Genomic DNA, 15,372 nt, shown 5'->3' with positions numbered 1-15,372 from the left:
GCTGAGGAATCCCTGCAGGGCCACTGGACACTTGCTCAGCCCTGAGGTTGACTGCGGCCAGTTCTTCTCCTTCTTGAGTGCTGCTGACCAGCTAGGACCGGGGCTCCAGCTGGCAGGACAGGGTGTAGCTAAGGACAGAGGGACACCTGTGAGTTGCCCAGGAGCTTCCATTCAAGAGTCCCTGCCAGTGTTTGCCCACAGCTGGAGTCTGGCGCCCCGGCAACAAGGCCTGAGGCTGCCCAGGGAAGGAGGATCCCAGGAGTGGCCAGCAGAAAGAGTCCACCCCGAACCTCACCGACTCAGCTCCTGATGGGCCTCACCTCTCAGCCTCGCTGAGCGGCTCCATAGCCTGGAACCAGGCCCAAAAAGGATCCTCGGGCTCTAGGGTGTAATTCTCGGCAGCCACCTGGAGCAGCATGATGTCCGTCATGACTTGGTATTCCTGAGCAGACAGAGAAGCACAGGATGCATAGGGAGCCTGGGGTGGGGGGGGAGCTGCAGGGTCTGGTGACGGTTGAGGAGCGGGACTGGGGACCTATCCCAGGTCCTGGCACAAATGGCCACCCTCCTGCTTGCAGATTCATCTGGTCTCCACCTGTTCTCAGAGGTGAATATCAGTAGCCCCTCCTCCGGGAAGTTCTCCTGGATGCCATGCTCTGTCCCCATCTCCTAACGGGATGAGACTTGCACTGCTTTCTTCTCAAGGGATCCCAGGAAATGTGAGGTGGAGGGGATGGAGCCAAGCAATGTTCTTCCCAGGGACATCTCTGAGGCCCACTCCCTACCCTTCCCTGCGGGAAGCGCCACATATGCTCACCTTATTTCTTTTTTGGTGGTTGATCTCATTCCCCTGGAATGCAGACAAAGTCCATCAGAATGAGGCCCCTGGTTCTTAGGAGCACTTGATTCCCATCCCTTCTCATGCTGCACCATGGCCAGGACCCGTGAGGGGGCCGTGCATACACAGATAGTGGGCCTGGGAAATAGGCCAGGCTCTGGGGTCCAGAGAAAGGAGGACATGGGGCAGATGGACTGGCTACAGGTCGGGACCCTGCAGCACCACCCTCTCGGAAGACAGTAGGGGAGGCCGAAGCCTCAGGCAGGAAGGGGCTGCTGCGGCTACTGAGGTGCTTGCTGACGTGGAGGGTCCTGACTTCATTCTCCCCCCACGGGCAAACTCACCGGGGGAGGCTGAGGTCCACTCAGACAGACCTCACGCAGCTTTGCCTTCAGGAAGCTCTGCTGCTTCACCAGTCTTCGGCACCGGGAGCCGTGGCCTAACTGCAGCCTCACCTCGCTCATCCCTGAGATGGGCAACAGCCCCCAGGCTCACAGGGTAGCCGTGAGGCTGTCATGACGGGAGGTTTGCCGAGTTCTGAGAGCTCAGGGCTCAGTACAGGGGCGTTCTGCTCCCAAACCTCCGGATTCTGGTCCCTCCCCCACAATCCTCAGGCTCACCCACCTCCAGATAGTCCTCCATGGCGGTATCTAACATCACCAGCTCGGTGAGGAAAGTGCCAAGGAAAGGCACGACACCCTGTGTCATGAGGGGGAGGGTTGGGATGAGTCCCTGCTCGCTGGTGTCCACAGGGACCCTCCACTGAAAACGCTCCAGCCTCCTAGCCCACCCCATGGGCTCACGTGGAGCAGCCTAGGACCCTTAGCAGCCTCCCCCCACGGGTTCCCTTTCCCCTCCCCCTCCCAGAACATCAGACTCCTCCTCATCACCTTCAGGGCCTGCTTTTCAAAAATGCCAGGGAATGGAGCACTAGGCCGGTCCCTCTCCACCCGCAAAACCCATTCTCTATGGACCTTTCTGGACCCTCCTCCTGGTTCTTTGGAAATAAGAATTGTAGAAGCTGTGGCCCCAGGAGCCGCAGCTGGAGTGGGAAGGACGCCCCCCCCTTCCTGATCTTTCCTTTTTGGGAGGCTTCCAGCCCTCAGGGAGGAGCCCTCCTCCTCCTCTGACTTTGGAGGCCCTGGGCCTCAGGCACATTCACCTTCTTCTGCATCCTCTTCTGGGCTCCCCGGAGGGCCATCACCAGGGTGGCAAATCTGTTGGACGGTCGTTCCTGCAGGGCCAAGGACAAGTTCCTTGAGACCATCATACCCTCAGGCCACTTGCCCCCACCATCTTGGACATCAGAACCTAGACATCTGACCTAACTCATACTGATCCTGAGGCCCCATTATCCAGAAGCAGGCCGTGAGTGATTCCAGAACAATCTCACTCCAACGTTCACTCCATGTGTGAACTTGACCTTGCAGCCTGGCATCCCCGAGCCTGTTTTCTCATTGGGAAACGTGACAACTCCACCTATCTCCCATGGTCTCTGGAGGACTCAGGGTCCTATTACTCTCATCATTGTTGTGGCCCTCAACCCAGCCCAACCCCATCACTGAGCACAGGTCTGTCCTCTGGGCTCTCCAGGTTTGTAGAGGCCCCCACCTGGACCAGCTGTCGACACAGAGAGAGAGGGTGTCTAGGCTAGGGAGTCTGCTTGGACACCACCTGCTTGCCCCCTCGCCACCAACGGCATCCTCACCTAGGCTGTCGCCACATTCATGCCAAAGGCTTCCCCTCCCCAAGGAATGCTTCAGACCATTCCCGACTTCATCCACTCAGGACCCTGTTCCCTCCCACCCCTCCTCTCTTTCCAGACCTGCACCATCCAGGCTACCTTGATGAGCAGGTTCCTGCCCTGTGCGGTGTCCTTGCTGCACAGCTTTTGAAAGATCCTCAATGGCTTCCTGAAGAGAGGCAAGGGAGGCAGGATCAATGGACGAATAATGTGGCAGGGTTGAGTGCGAGTGCCTTTTCTTTGAGAACCCCAGAGTGTCAACCTGCCTGGTTGAGGGTTTCTTCTGGGATCCTCTGAGCACTAAGGTCTTTGTAGGACATGGGAGGGAGCTCTCATGTGGCTCGTCCTGGGCCTCCCTTCCCATATTCATTGAGAAACGCTGTTTGGGTCAATTTGGGGTTCAAATGGGCAGAGAGCTTAGTGGCTGTCAAGGAAACACGTGAAGAGATTTAATGCAGCTCAGCCCCATGTGAGACATTTGGCAAAACTGATTTCTAAAGCGGGAGGCATGGTGACCTCCTCACCAGGAAGGCTGAGAGACCCACCCACCATCCCAGGTCCTGTGGTCGGGGTTTGCCGCCTCCCAGAAGGTCCAAGCTGCCTGAGGGGGAAGAGGACAAGCCTCTGGGAGCTCCCTCGTCCATCCTGGTCCCTCCATGGAGAGAGGCCTACTCACCTGGAAACCTTCCCCCACGTGTTCTCGAGGCGGTGAATGGAGACACTCTGCAGAGCCGAGAGGATGGCATGTAAGGAGGAGTAGTTCCTCAGGGTTTGACAGGCCTGGGGAGGGAAGAGAATGGGCTGTCACGTGGGGAGCCGGCACCTGATTGGCTCTCAAGCTTCAGTCCCCCTCAGGGGAAAGCGCTCCTGCTGGAGGAAGCCGCTGTCCAGGGACCTGCCGAAGGGCACACGTGAGGCCCAGAGGAGGAGGAAGATTTTACCTCACTCCAAGGAAGGAGCCAGGCAGAAACGGAGCATCCCAGCATGGGGCCATGCAAGGCGAGGTCAGCATGCCCCTGGACGGAAGAGCCTAGGGACTGCACAGTCCCTAGGGCAAAGACCAGGGCCTTCCACCCTGAGACCTGATCAAGGGAAGAGCAGTGCCCGAGACTCAGGAGAGCACCTCGGCTGGGCTTCCCGTTGCATACCTTGGCCACCTTGATCCAGTGCTCCACCACCATGGCCCTGTCCCGGGCTGTCATGCTTGGGTTGCCAAGGCAGGTGGTGATGACACACTTGGCCACACCGTTGAACTGGGCGACAGTGGCCCGGACTGTGGGTGCCAGGTGCTCATTGCCAGGCTTGTTGCGCTTGGACCAGACGGAGCCCAGGCACTGATGGGGCAGCAGCTTCTTGAACAGCTCCTAGAGAACAGGCGGACCTTGGTTCACCCAGCAATTTCCCATGCAAGACTCATGTCCTACGTAGGGGTCACAGGTCAGAGCTGGACCTCAGGGAGCTGAGAATCTGGCCTGAGCCTGGGTGGAGACCGTGGATTTCATTCCACTGTTTTTCCCTGAGGGAACCCAGTACACAATGACCCAGGAGCAAACAGAGCAAGGGAAGGAAGGAGGGCATTGGCACCCTGATCATGCTCAGGAACTCCCAGCTCCAGGTGGCACTGCAAGGTGGTCCAACCCAAGGGGGCTTCTTCCCCTCCCCTCCAACTGGTCATCCCCCTGGTCCTTCCCCCCCTTTCAGATGCACATTCTCACACGGGAGCTGCAACCACACGTTCTTCCGTCTGCCCTGTCCTCATGGACACATCAGATGCCTAATCAATGCTGAGGGTACTCATCCTCCAAGGCACATGAGTGGGTGACCCATGGACTTGACTGAACACAGGGAGCTGCCCTCCTCCACCCACGGGACCAGGGCCTGCCCATTGGTCTCTCCATTCTGGCTCATTTCTTCTCCCTAGTACCTCCGTATCAGTGCTTATCAGGGTCTCTCGCTACAGTCCGCAGCTGGATAGTGAAAGCTTGGGGCTAAGAGCCTTGATGGGTTGACAGGGTTGGGAAGTGGTGGAGCTGAGATTTGGTCCCAGACCATAGGAGTCCACATCAGGGAAAGGCAGGTGTGGGGCAGGTGAGAGCAGAAGGAAGGCCTGCCCCTGGCCCACCCTGAGAGCCCAGCTGCTCACCGCATCCATATACGTGAGCTGCTCTGCCACCAGCCTGGGAGGGAAGTCCAGGAGGTCGGGCTTCTCCTCACCCAGGTGGTTCTTTGGGGTGACACAGCCGTGGCAGGAAGCCTCTGGGGCCGCGGTGGGCTCTGTCGCTGTTGCCTGAGTGAAACTTTCTAGCAAAAAGGGTGGTCCAGCTGACTGCTGCTCAGCACCCGGCACACATGCAGAAGATGGGAGCACGGGTTGCAGTTCTGGAACAGCTGACGGAGGGGAGGCTGGCTCTGACACCGCAGGTGACAGTTGACACAGAGCCGGGGTCGCCTCTAGCTCTATAGGAGGCCCTGTTCCTGGCTCTGCCGCTGGAAGGAGCCCTGGAGCTGGCACTGGGGCAGGAGACAGAGAAAGGTTCATCCACATCACTGACTTTCCGGATGCCTTTGCAAAACCAGGACAGACCCCATGGCCTTGAAAGGAATACCCAGCCCATGAACCGCATCCCAGTTAGCCTTCCCAGCTTGCCATCCCCCTTACCCTCCACCTCTGCCTCAGTGAGCGCCAGAAGTTCCCGCTGCATCAGGAGAAGGGGGACATGGTTTGTCAGGTCCCAGGCATGCCACTTCAGAACCATGGCCCCATGCACATAGGCCACCTTGATCTCGACACGGTCACGGCCCAGGGACTGATAGATAGCCTGCAAATTCTGGTCAGGCCAGGTACCCAAGAAGGGAGACAGGGTGCTGGGGAGAGTCATATGTGGAACAGAGTCAGAGGCCTGGCCTTGCATTGCACATGCTACTCCCACAGCACCGTTCTTTCTGTATGGGTCCCAGAGGATGGCCCCAGCCCACTTCCAGCCCCTCTCTAGCTGCCCTCGTAGTGGAAGGCCTGGTTCTCCAGAAAACCTGAATGAGTCTGGTTTGTCCACTTCACCCCTCCTCTACCTGGCCATGGGCCTGATCTACTCTATCCTCCATGCACACCAGTATCAAGGCTCAGGTTGGAGGCAGATTTGTGAGTGGTCGGCTCAGCACACCCTCGGTTCTTGGCCCCGGTTGGGGTGGTCAGCAGGGAGGGGCAGGCAGAGCAAGTTGGGGCCGTCAAAGGGATGGGTGTTTCAGGCACCCACTGAGCCCAGACTGTGCTCTGCCGCCCAGAGGGCCCGGGACCCCCTCCACAGCCTTCTTTGACTCATTTGCTTCTTCACATGAAGCCCCCCAGATGAAGCCCACCCACTGGAAATCAAGAGATCGGTGAGATCCCTGGTTCGGCAAATCCCTCCCCAGCCACCACCCCTGTAGTCCCCCACACTGCTCTGTGGAGGCAGCCAGCCCTGCTTCTGGACCCAAACCCCTGTCCCAGTTTTACTTGATCATTTCATCTGTCCTATGATCCAGCTCTCGGTGGATCCTTTCAAAGCTAGAGGAGGCTACGAAGATGTCACATCTAACAACCATTGGACATGCATGCTTTGGGTGTGCAGAGTGCCTATCTGACCCTCTGACTAGAACTGAGACCCAGACACTGTATCTCCTCTCTCCATTCACATTCCTAGGTGCTTAATATACATTCTTGAATGACTACTTCCCAGCCCGCACTTTCCAAATCCGGAGTGGCCCGTGGGCTGGTCTGCCTGCTCCCAGTGTGCCCCTGAGCTGCTCACACAAAGGACAACTACCAGAACCATCTAGATGGAATCTCAGAAGTCCTTTGCACATAGAGAAACTGCCTGCTTTGCATTTCCTTTCGTCAACCCAGAAGGGCCACCGGCCTGTGAGGGTTGCACTTGAGAGCTTCTTGACCGGAGAGAGAGAACTATTAAGCAAGAAGATGCCCAGCACGTCCAGGAGCCCTTTCTACAGAGCCAAGCACCAGAGTAGCCCGTGCCATGTTTCCTCCCATGATTTCCTACAGTAACTGTATGAGGTTCATCCTCTTAACCACCCCAGTTTTCAGAAGAGGAAAGGGAAGGTCAGAGAGGGGTAGTGCCATTCCCAAGATGTACACCCAGTAGATGGGAGGCTCACCCTGTGCTGTGCATGGGGTGGGCACTCACCGATTGAACTGCTGGCCCAGGACCTGTGTGGCTGAAGTGAACATCTCATACATGCAGAAGATCGTTGAGGTGGTTGAGATGCTCCCATCTGGGAAGGATGGCACCAGGGACTGTACGAAACGCTCCATTGTGCCTTCTCGGAGCCTCAGCATCGTCTGGGCCTCATCCAGGGACAGGGATGATTCCTTTTCCCACCAGGTAGAGAAGGGGGGTGTGGGGGGCAATGGAGTCAGCTTCAACACCATGAACCACCAGGATGATCAGGGTCTGGTGCTCAGACCAGAGAGTCCCATCCCTTCGGGAATTTGTGCAAGAAAAGGGACTTGAGGGCCCACCCAGAAAAAGGCTCTAGGCTTGAAAGTACAATTGCCTTTAGGGGTAAAATGAGAAAGCATTGGTCACTTCAACACATCTTGTTAGCTGAGCCACCACAGCCTTTCTCTCTCTGAATAGGCTTTATTAAGAACTGTATGCCTTTGAGTCATCAGTCAACATCCCTACTGCAGACAGGAGAAAGCACAGGTTAGCATCTCCAACGCTGCTCGAGATCATAGACGTTGGGCCTGAGAACTGTCCAGAGCATGGAATGCATGGCATTTCCCTATGCTGCTGCGGCCTGGTCTGTTCCTCAGGTGGGGAGAAAGGTTCAGGGGAAATCCACCTTCCTCGGCAGGCCCCAGGGGAGCCGGTTGTTTCTAGTGTGGGTTCTGGCCTTGCCGTGATCATCTGTGGGTCCTGAGATTGGACATCAATCTGGACCTGTTCTCACCCCAGACCAGCATTGGATGCTGTTGTGGGCCGAGGCACCTGCTGCTTGTCAAGGGAGATGGAGTAGCTGAGCCTTTGGAGCAAGCAGCTCCTCAAAGATGGCCTGGATTGAACTCTGAAAAGACAGAGTCCACTACCTGGGCCAGGAGGCATCAGAGGCCTTGCACCCAATCCGTGCTTGAAAGGCTGATTCACGGCGGCAGACAACCTCCCATACGGAGGTCCAAAAAGACATATGAGGACACAGCTTGTGACCCGGGGGACATACAATGAGTCGATGTGCTCTGAGAGGTGATACGTTACAGAGGAACATATAGAATGGCTTCATCCCACCGTTCCTTTTATGTTCAATCACCCTGTGTGGGGTGAGGATTCATAAGGCCTTGGACACGTTCTCCAAGGACAGTGGAGCTGGGTTCTACACAGGATGGCTGGGGTGAGTCAAGAAAATACTCAAAACAGTAGCAAAATGCAAAGACACTCATGGCTGTGGGAAAAGTCACACAAAACAGAATGAAACAGAATAACCCACGCCCCAAACTGCAAAAAACATGAACACTATTCTCTACCATTCCCACCTATGGGAAGAGTGTCTTCCTACCTTCTCCCACAGCTGGTGGTGGAGGTGTGGATACTGGGATGACTTTGTGGTTGGGCCTGCGGGGCACTCATGTGGAAACACCATGGGAGGGTCCCAGGTTTGTCCCCACATTTGTGTGGGGGCCCTGGGCGTGTGGAACCCTCTTCCCATTCTCACCTCAGAGCGGCACTGATCCTGGGTGGCCTGGTGCACCTGCCACTTGTCTAGGGCGTTGTAGTTGAAGTCCCAGACCAGCTCTTCGATGACCTCCTGGGTGCAGCTCTGAAAATGCAGTGCCCCATAGACATGGGGTCAAGAGACATTAGTGTCCTCCCGGGACATTGCCACAAGGGGCCACCCGCATTAGAAATCCTGTTCTCCAGTTGAGGCAAAGAGGGGCAGCTGAAAAGACATCGAGCAAGGAGGTAGCCGGATGAAATTCTAGAGCTCGTGATTAACATCGAGGTAGTTGAACTTGGTCCCCAGTGCTCAGCTTCTCATCCTGCCTGCTATGACCTGGGGTGTGAACATGAAAGATGGGCCAGGCTTCCAACACCTGGCAGCTTCCTTCTGCCCAGGAAGGGTGTGTCCCACATCCTCTGTCCCCTTCTCTACACATAGACAACCAGCCCCCCACCCCAACACACACACAGGGACACACATAATGAGGGGCCAGAGGTGTGGGCCTGCTGAGGTGACATCACAGTTGTTGCCTGCTCTCCAGTGGGCTGCCCTGAGCTGCCTCGTGTTACCTGTTGGTGTCTCCTGCCACATGTCCAGAGGGCTCGGAAAAGCGGGCTGAGCCGACGTCTACAATTATTTGAAAGTCTCTCTCTCTGGGCTTGCCTGGGCCCAGAGACCCTGAAGGGAGGAACACAGCAAGAGAACATCTTGCTCTCTCGAACGTCTCCACCCAAGTGAGCTGGAGAGCAGGTTGTCTTTTGAATCTGGGTGCCCGGTTACCAGAGTTCTAAGTTCAGTTGGGGCCTATCACAGAGGAAGTGAGGTCACTCTTTCAAGATTCTAATCCCTGGGACCATGTGTTCAGTCAGACCTATCCAGAGCCCCTTCTTGGCAGTTGACTCCTTAGCTTTCTCCCCCATGTCATCTCCTGAACTGGACACAATGAGCCAAAAAGGCCATAGCCACCACTCTCTGGAAATGGAACTAGGGTCCGAAGCTTCAGGAGGCAGAGCTGAATTCAGACCTTACGTTCTGTGTTTCTTTGCGTACTTGTGTGTCCTATGTCATTGTGTCTCTCACGTAGTCCCCACTTTCCCAGCCTGCAGTGTGGGGATCAGGCTAGAATCTACTTCCTTGGGACATCCTCTGGTGTCTGTGGATAAGAGTATTTATTACATGTGTGGGGTGGTCCCCTGTGTATCTGAGGCACAATTTTCAAGATGGAAGAATTACAAGAAGGGGTGGGACTTGGCATGGAGGGCCGCTCAGAAGAGGCCTGGGTTCCAGCCGTGTAATACTGCAACTGTCACTTTCCCTCTTGGCCTCATTTTAAGGTGGGCACCATGATGGCCTGGAAAAGCAAGAAGATGCAGGCATTGTCATCCTCTATAGTAAAACCATGCAATTGTTTCCCGTTATATGAAGAACGAGACCCCGTTACCTCGTTTGGGTCTATGAGGGGAGTGGCTTTCAACATGGCTCCTAGGGATCCTGACCTGTGGTATAGGCATCAGACTGTAACCGCTAAGTGGTCAGTGACTGGCTTTTGACCCACAGGACATATTCAACGTGATGAAGTACCATGCCTAGAGCTTCTCTACATGTCATGCAAAGAGTTTCTCACTCCCTAGTTACTTTCCATCATGTTCCACTACTCACTCCTTCCCTTTCCCTTCTTCTTCTCTCTCTGAACCAGAACCAAGCACCGATGTTTTGAGCTGCCCCTACAGAGGCTCACAGGATAGAGAACGGAGGCAGTGCCAAGGCCAAAAGACACACAGGAACTCAGCTTCTGAGTCCAGATGGCATCCCGAGTCACGTGAGCCAACTTATGACAAAATCCTCTTCCAGTATGGCCCTGGTCACAGCCGCAGCCACTGACACACCTTGAGCCTGGGGAACCATGCTAATTTGGGCCCGCATTCTTCACCCACAAATACTGTTAGAAATTAAAGCGATGCACCTGCACATGCAGGGTATCAGGGCAATGCAGTCCCGGGGCAACTCTAGATAAGTAACAGTCTCCCAGGCCTCAGCATCTGTCCCTGCCTTCCTCCCTCCCCTCTGCTCTCCTGCTAGTGTCCCTGCAGCCACCCTGGCTGCCTTTTTCACTCCTCTGGCCAAACTGGCTTCTGTTATTGAGTGTCTGCAGCACAAGTCACTTCTTCCTGAAACGGTGCTCCCTGACGTGTGCAGGTGTAGCTCCCTTTGGTCAATCTGTTCTCAGCAACCTCAGCCTCAGTGAGGCCTTTCATATCTTTCCATGCAGTGACTCCCCAGCCTTCCTCTGTAGCACACTTTATTCCTACTACAGAGCGCTTGCTCTTTTCTTTCACGTGCGTTCTCTTTGGAGCTTTGGTCCATGTGTAGACTGGGAGCTCCTAAAGCAAAGGAGCCCTAGGTAATTTCAGCTCCGCGCACGGGCCCAGCAAGATACCTGGCATAGGGCAGTGCTCGGTGTGTAGTTACTGAATGAATAATTGAGAAGATCTTGGAGCCCACCTCCCCTCTTAAGCACCTAGACTGCAGAATGCTACTAAAACTTTCAAGCTGTTTCTGGGCAGGGGCAACAACCACAATGGCCTCTGCCTGACTCTTCCTGCTCCAGTTCCTCCAGCAGAACTCACCAGGTACCATGGACAAGGAAGCGCCCTGCATCCAGTTCTCCAGCTCTGGTGGCACAGCTCCACGCAGGCACACCAGCAAAAAAAGCCATGCCTTTTCTCGGGGGTCCTCAACACAGTGCCTTTGCAGAGTCACAGAGCAAAGGAGCAGGATTTCCAGGCTCCCTGGGCAGAGTAAAGGACCTCAGAACCCTCCCTTTCCTCCTTTTCTGTCCACTCCCATGGTGTCCTCTTTACGATTCCAGCACCCGCACCTCAGCCAGAAGAGTGCTGCTGCACCCACCCCTGTGTGTCTAAATGAGGAACTGAAGGTCTAATGCACACTAGACTTGTCCCTGGGCCCCAGACACAGTGAACGCTCCTCAACATGACTAACCCACAGAAAAATGCAACCAAGAGCATCATGAGGCATCACATCACATCGTTGGGAATAGCGACCCTCCAAAAGTCGAGAGATAACAAATGCTGGTGAGGAGGTGGAGCAAAGGGAATCCTTGGGCACCATTGGTGGGAATGCACATTGGTACTGTCACTATGCAGAACACTGTGGACGTCCCTCCAAAAATTAAAAAGAGAACTACCGGATGATCCAGCAGTTCCACCTCTGGGAACATACCCATAGAAAATGAAGGAATATGTCCAAGCAACACCTGCACCTCCATGTTCAAGAAGCATTATTTTCAATAGCCAGGACACGGAAAACATCAGTGCCCTTTAGTGCTGAGTAGGGAAAGAAGTGGTACCTAGAGAATAGCATAGGAATCAGCCAGAAGAAAAGGACATCCCGCTAAGTGTGCTAACAGTACCGGACTTTGAAAGCATGCTGCCAAGTGAAATAAGGGAGACAGGGCAAAGACTTTCTGTAGAGAAGCATAGAGAGAGAGAGAGAGATCGGTCCTGTCTAGAGAGAGAGACAGAGAGCTATTTTCCCCTTCTCTGTGGAATCTGAGACAAAGAAGAGAAAAGGAGGAAGACTAACTCAGAAAAAGAGATCAGAACGAAGTAACCAGAAGCAGAGGGCGGAGGGGGTGCGGGAATTGAGTGAATGGTGAAAAGGTACAAATTCCAGTTTCAGATCAATAAGGAATACGGATTTACAGTACACCCCAGGACTACAGTTCATTACTGCTCTATGGTGTATTTGAGAGGTGTGAAAAGAGCAAGTTCTGAGAGTTCTCATCACAAAGAAAAACCTGTCTTTCTTTTCTTTTTTCTTTTCTTTTCTTTTCTTTTCTTTTCTTTTCTTTTTTTTTCTTTTTTCTCTTCACTTTAACCACAGCCAGAGGGTCAAAGGTAACACACTGTACATATTCACGGGGAGAAAGGAGTACATAGGGAAACCTTCATTCAGTCGTTCAACAAACAGTGGATTTAGCATGAGGTAATCCCCGTTCTTGGCTGGGTTCTGCCCAGAACTCCTGTGTCCCACACACCTCTGGTGCTGATTTGCTGATTCCCTGAGTGAGGCACTTCCTTGCCTCGGTTTCCCCCTTACGGTGACCACGCTGGCTGCCGACACTGTTAACAAGGATGCTGCGGGAAGGAGGAGGTGCCAGCCTCGGAGTGTGGGTTCCCGGGGGAGGGGGTGCAGGCCTTTCCCCTGTAATTTATTTCCAGCTCAGGTGCTTGTGAACTCCTCCCAATCCTCCTGCTGAAGTGTGTGCAATGTCTGTGGGTTGTCACACGCATTAATTATCTGCTGAAGGTTATAAAGTACCCCTCGCTTTGGCAAGATCACCCTAAAGAAAAGGGCTTTATCAACGTCGCCATTAAATGCAATCGCAGAGAGTGGAGAAGATGGAAAGGAAAATCGCTCAAGCCAAAGAATAAATGACATTTCAGAAAACGCAGAACAAGTGGATATGAAGATCAATTGGAACTTAAAGTGACGACACGACCAATGACATAGTCGCGGATTCTGGGTTGCTTCGGGCAAGAAAGGGGGACGGTACACACGGAGCCATACAAGAGGCCCTGAGGCAGGGAGCAAAAGGTTTGATCCTGGGCAGTGTCTTAACCCTTCTGTGCCTCCGTTTTCTCATTCATGAAATGGGACAATATTCACACTGAACCGGAAAGTGATAATAAGAGAATACAACTTCATACGCCTGGCATCTACCAGGTGCTCACAAATCACAGCTGTCATCACGGAGAGTCAAGGGCGGAGGAAGCGAGAGGTGGGCACGGAATTCGCAGGTGCTCAGAACGCATTTCATTTCGTTGGACTAAAATGAAGCTTTGTTTTAAATGTCCCTGTCTCATTGTTTCCAGACTGTATGTCATCTCACCATGCAGCACATAGACCGTGCAATGCTGGTAAATATAACAGGCTCCCGCGGGGGTGTGTGTGTGTGCTGATTTGTGGCGTGTGCCAGTCTCCATGGGGTGCATATTCCCACCGTGGCTGATTTCAAGCTCCCAGCCTGCCCTCACTGAACAGTCAGGAAGAGACGTCAGCGGCTCGTCATGTCATTTCCGTGGATTTCTGCTGTAAAGATACAACAGACGAGAGCATAGATGATGGCAGTATGTAGTAAAGCCATCAGGAAATGATGAGTTTGGGATATTCATTACCTTTGTTCTTTTAAAGATTTTATTTATTCATTAGAGAGAGAGAGCAGGGGGAGGGGCAGAGGGAGAGGGAGAAGCAGACTCCCCTCTGAGTAGGGAGACCAATGCATGGATCCATCCCAGGACCCTCCTGGCTTGTGGTGAGGATCAAAGTGACGCCATAAAGATGAAAGTAGCCCTGCCTCTGGTTTCATTTCCTATCGCAAGGTTTTCTTTTTCTTTTTTTTTTTAAGAACACAAATCAGATATTACTTCCTGCTTGAAACCCTCCCCAGGCTGCCTGCGGCCTAAAGAACAAACGCCAGGCTCCTAAGGATGCCTGAAGAAGACCCTGGACAAGTGCATTTTTGCCCCTTCCACTTGGTGTCCTGGGTCTGCTCAGCTGCCCTAGGCCTGGTGACTCCCAGATCCCCGGGGTCCTCCTCTTCTTTCTGCAGCCCAGGGACCAGCACGCAGGCCCCACATCTGTCTACCTCCAGCCGCCTCCCACAGCCTCTTTCAGGCCGTCTTCCAGGATTCAATCTAAGTACAGCCCAGCATTAGCTGTGATGTCACGGAACACATCCCTGAGCCTCACTCTCCTGTGTGCAGAAGGGCCCGGGACACCTAACTCCTCGGGGTGGGCAGGAAGCCTGGCGAAGACACGCGCGAGGACTCGGGCCAGGCCCCGGCCCACTGGGGGGCGCGACCCTGCGGGTTCCGGCCCTGGGGCTGGGCTGCAGGGCGGCGGGCTAGGGCGGCCCTGCAAAGGACCCGCGTCCAGGCTGTGGGGGGCAGGGCAGCGGGTGGGAGGGCTTCCCCGAGGTCGGTCCAGCCCCGCCGGCCCAGAGTGCCGCCAGTGGGACCTCCGGGACTCCCAGCCTCCGCCGAAGCTTCCCCAGACCCGGCCACCACAGGCGCGCTCAGTCCATTGCCGTCCTGAATGCCCCGCGCGACTGTCCGGCGCGGTCTCGGGAGCGGAGCCCCGTGGCGTGCAGGGCATGCGCGGGCCGCCAGGCGCATGCCCGGTCCTCCGGGGGGGCGGTGGGGGGGTGGGGGGGCGGAAGCTCGGCGCGGGGACGCGACCGGGCGCGCGCCGTGGCAGTGAAGCGCTCCTCAGCCGGTCGCCGCGCATGCGCGGCCGTCGCCTACGCAGCATATCCAGAGGGCGCGAGCCCGCCGCCGCCGCCGCCGCCGCCGCCGCCGCCGCCGCCGCCGGCGGCGGGACCGCTGTGCGCCCGCGGCGTGAGGCGTTGGAGGGAGCGCCGCCCGTCGGTTCGCGGCGCCGCCTCGCAGTGGTCTGCCCTCGCCTCCCGGCGCCCCGCGCGGTCCATGTGAGTGCGGGGAGGGGGCGGGGGCCGGGAAGCGGGCGGGTGGGCCGGCTCCTGGTGCTGGGGGTTGGCAGGGCCGCGGCCTGTGGGCGGAGGGCCGAGCGGGGCTAACCAGCCGGTCCGCGCGGCGGATGCGGCGGAGACGGACGCCTCCCGCGCGCCGCTTGGGAGGCCGAGGATGTGGGGAGACCGGAGAAGTGGGGAGGACGAGGGAGGGGCCCGGGGAGGGCGGCAGTCTGGGGAGGATCGGGGCGCGGGCGGGTCGGGAGATGTGGGACGGACTGGGGGTTTCCGGGAGGACGGGGATGTGGGGAGGCCGGCGTGGGGACACGAGAGGCCAGGGAAGGGGGACGAGGGGGCGGGTTCTGGGAGAAAGGCTGTGGGTGGAGGACGGACTTGTGGGGAGGTCGGCGGGCTCCGGCAGGCCAGGGGAGGAGGGGAGGCCGGGGGCTCGGGTAAACGGGGAGGTTTGGGGGACATGAGAAGGCCTGGGGGTGTTCGTGAAAGATGGGGAGGTTGGTGGATTCGGGGGTCTAGGAGAGACAGAGGGGCTCGAGGCCGGAGCGCACAGGG

At 56.0% G+C, this 15,372-nt stretch overlaps 1 protein-coding gene across 1 annotated transcript in view; it reads left to right on the top strand.

Annotated features, from left to right (window-relative positions):
- The first annotated feature begins 14,666 nt into the window (after positions 1-14,666).
- LOC130543905 (ral guanine nucleotide dissociation stimulator-like) overlaps positions 14,667-15,372 on the top strand; it is a 71,114-nt gene continuing 70,408 nt past the window's right edge. The window contains exon 1 of the mRNA XM_057313021.1: positions 14,667-14,802. Coding sequence (XP_057169004.1) covers positions 14,801-14,802 — 2 coding nt within the window. The 5' untranslated portion in view covers positions 14,667-14,800. The remainder of the gene's footprint in view (positions 14,803-15,372) is intronic.

This window comes from Ursus arctos, unplaced genomic scaffold, assembly GCF_023065955.2.
Source record: "Ursus arctos isolate Adak ecotype North America unplaced genomic scaffold, UrsArc2.0 scaffold_16, whole genome shotgun sequence".
NCBI classification, from domain to species: Eukaryota; Metazoa; Chordata; class Mammalia; order Carnivora; family Ursidae; genus Ursus; species Ursus arctos.
Note: the sequence above shows the minus strand (reverse complement) of the source record. Positions and strands in the feature narration are given on the sequence as shown.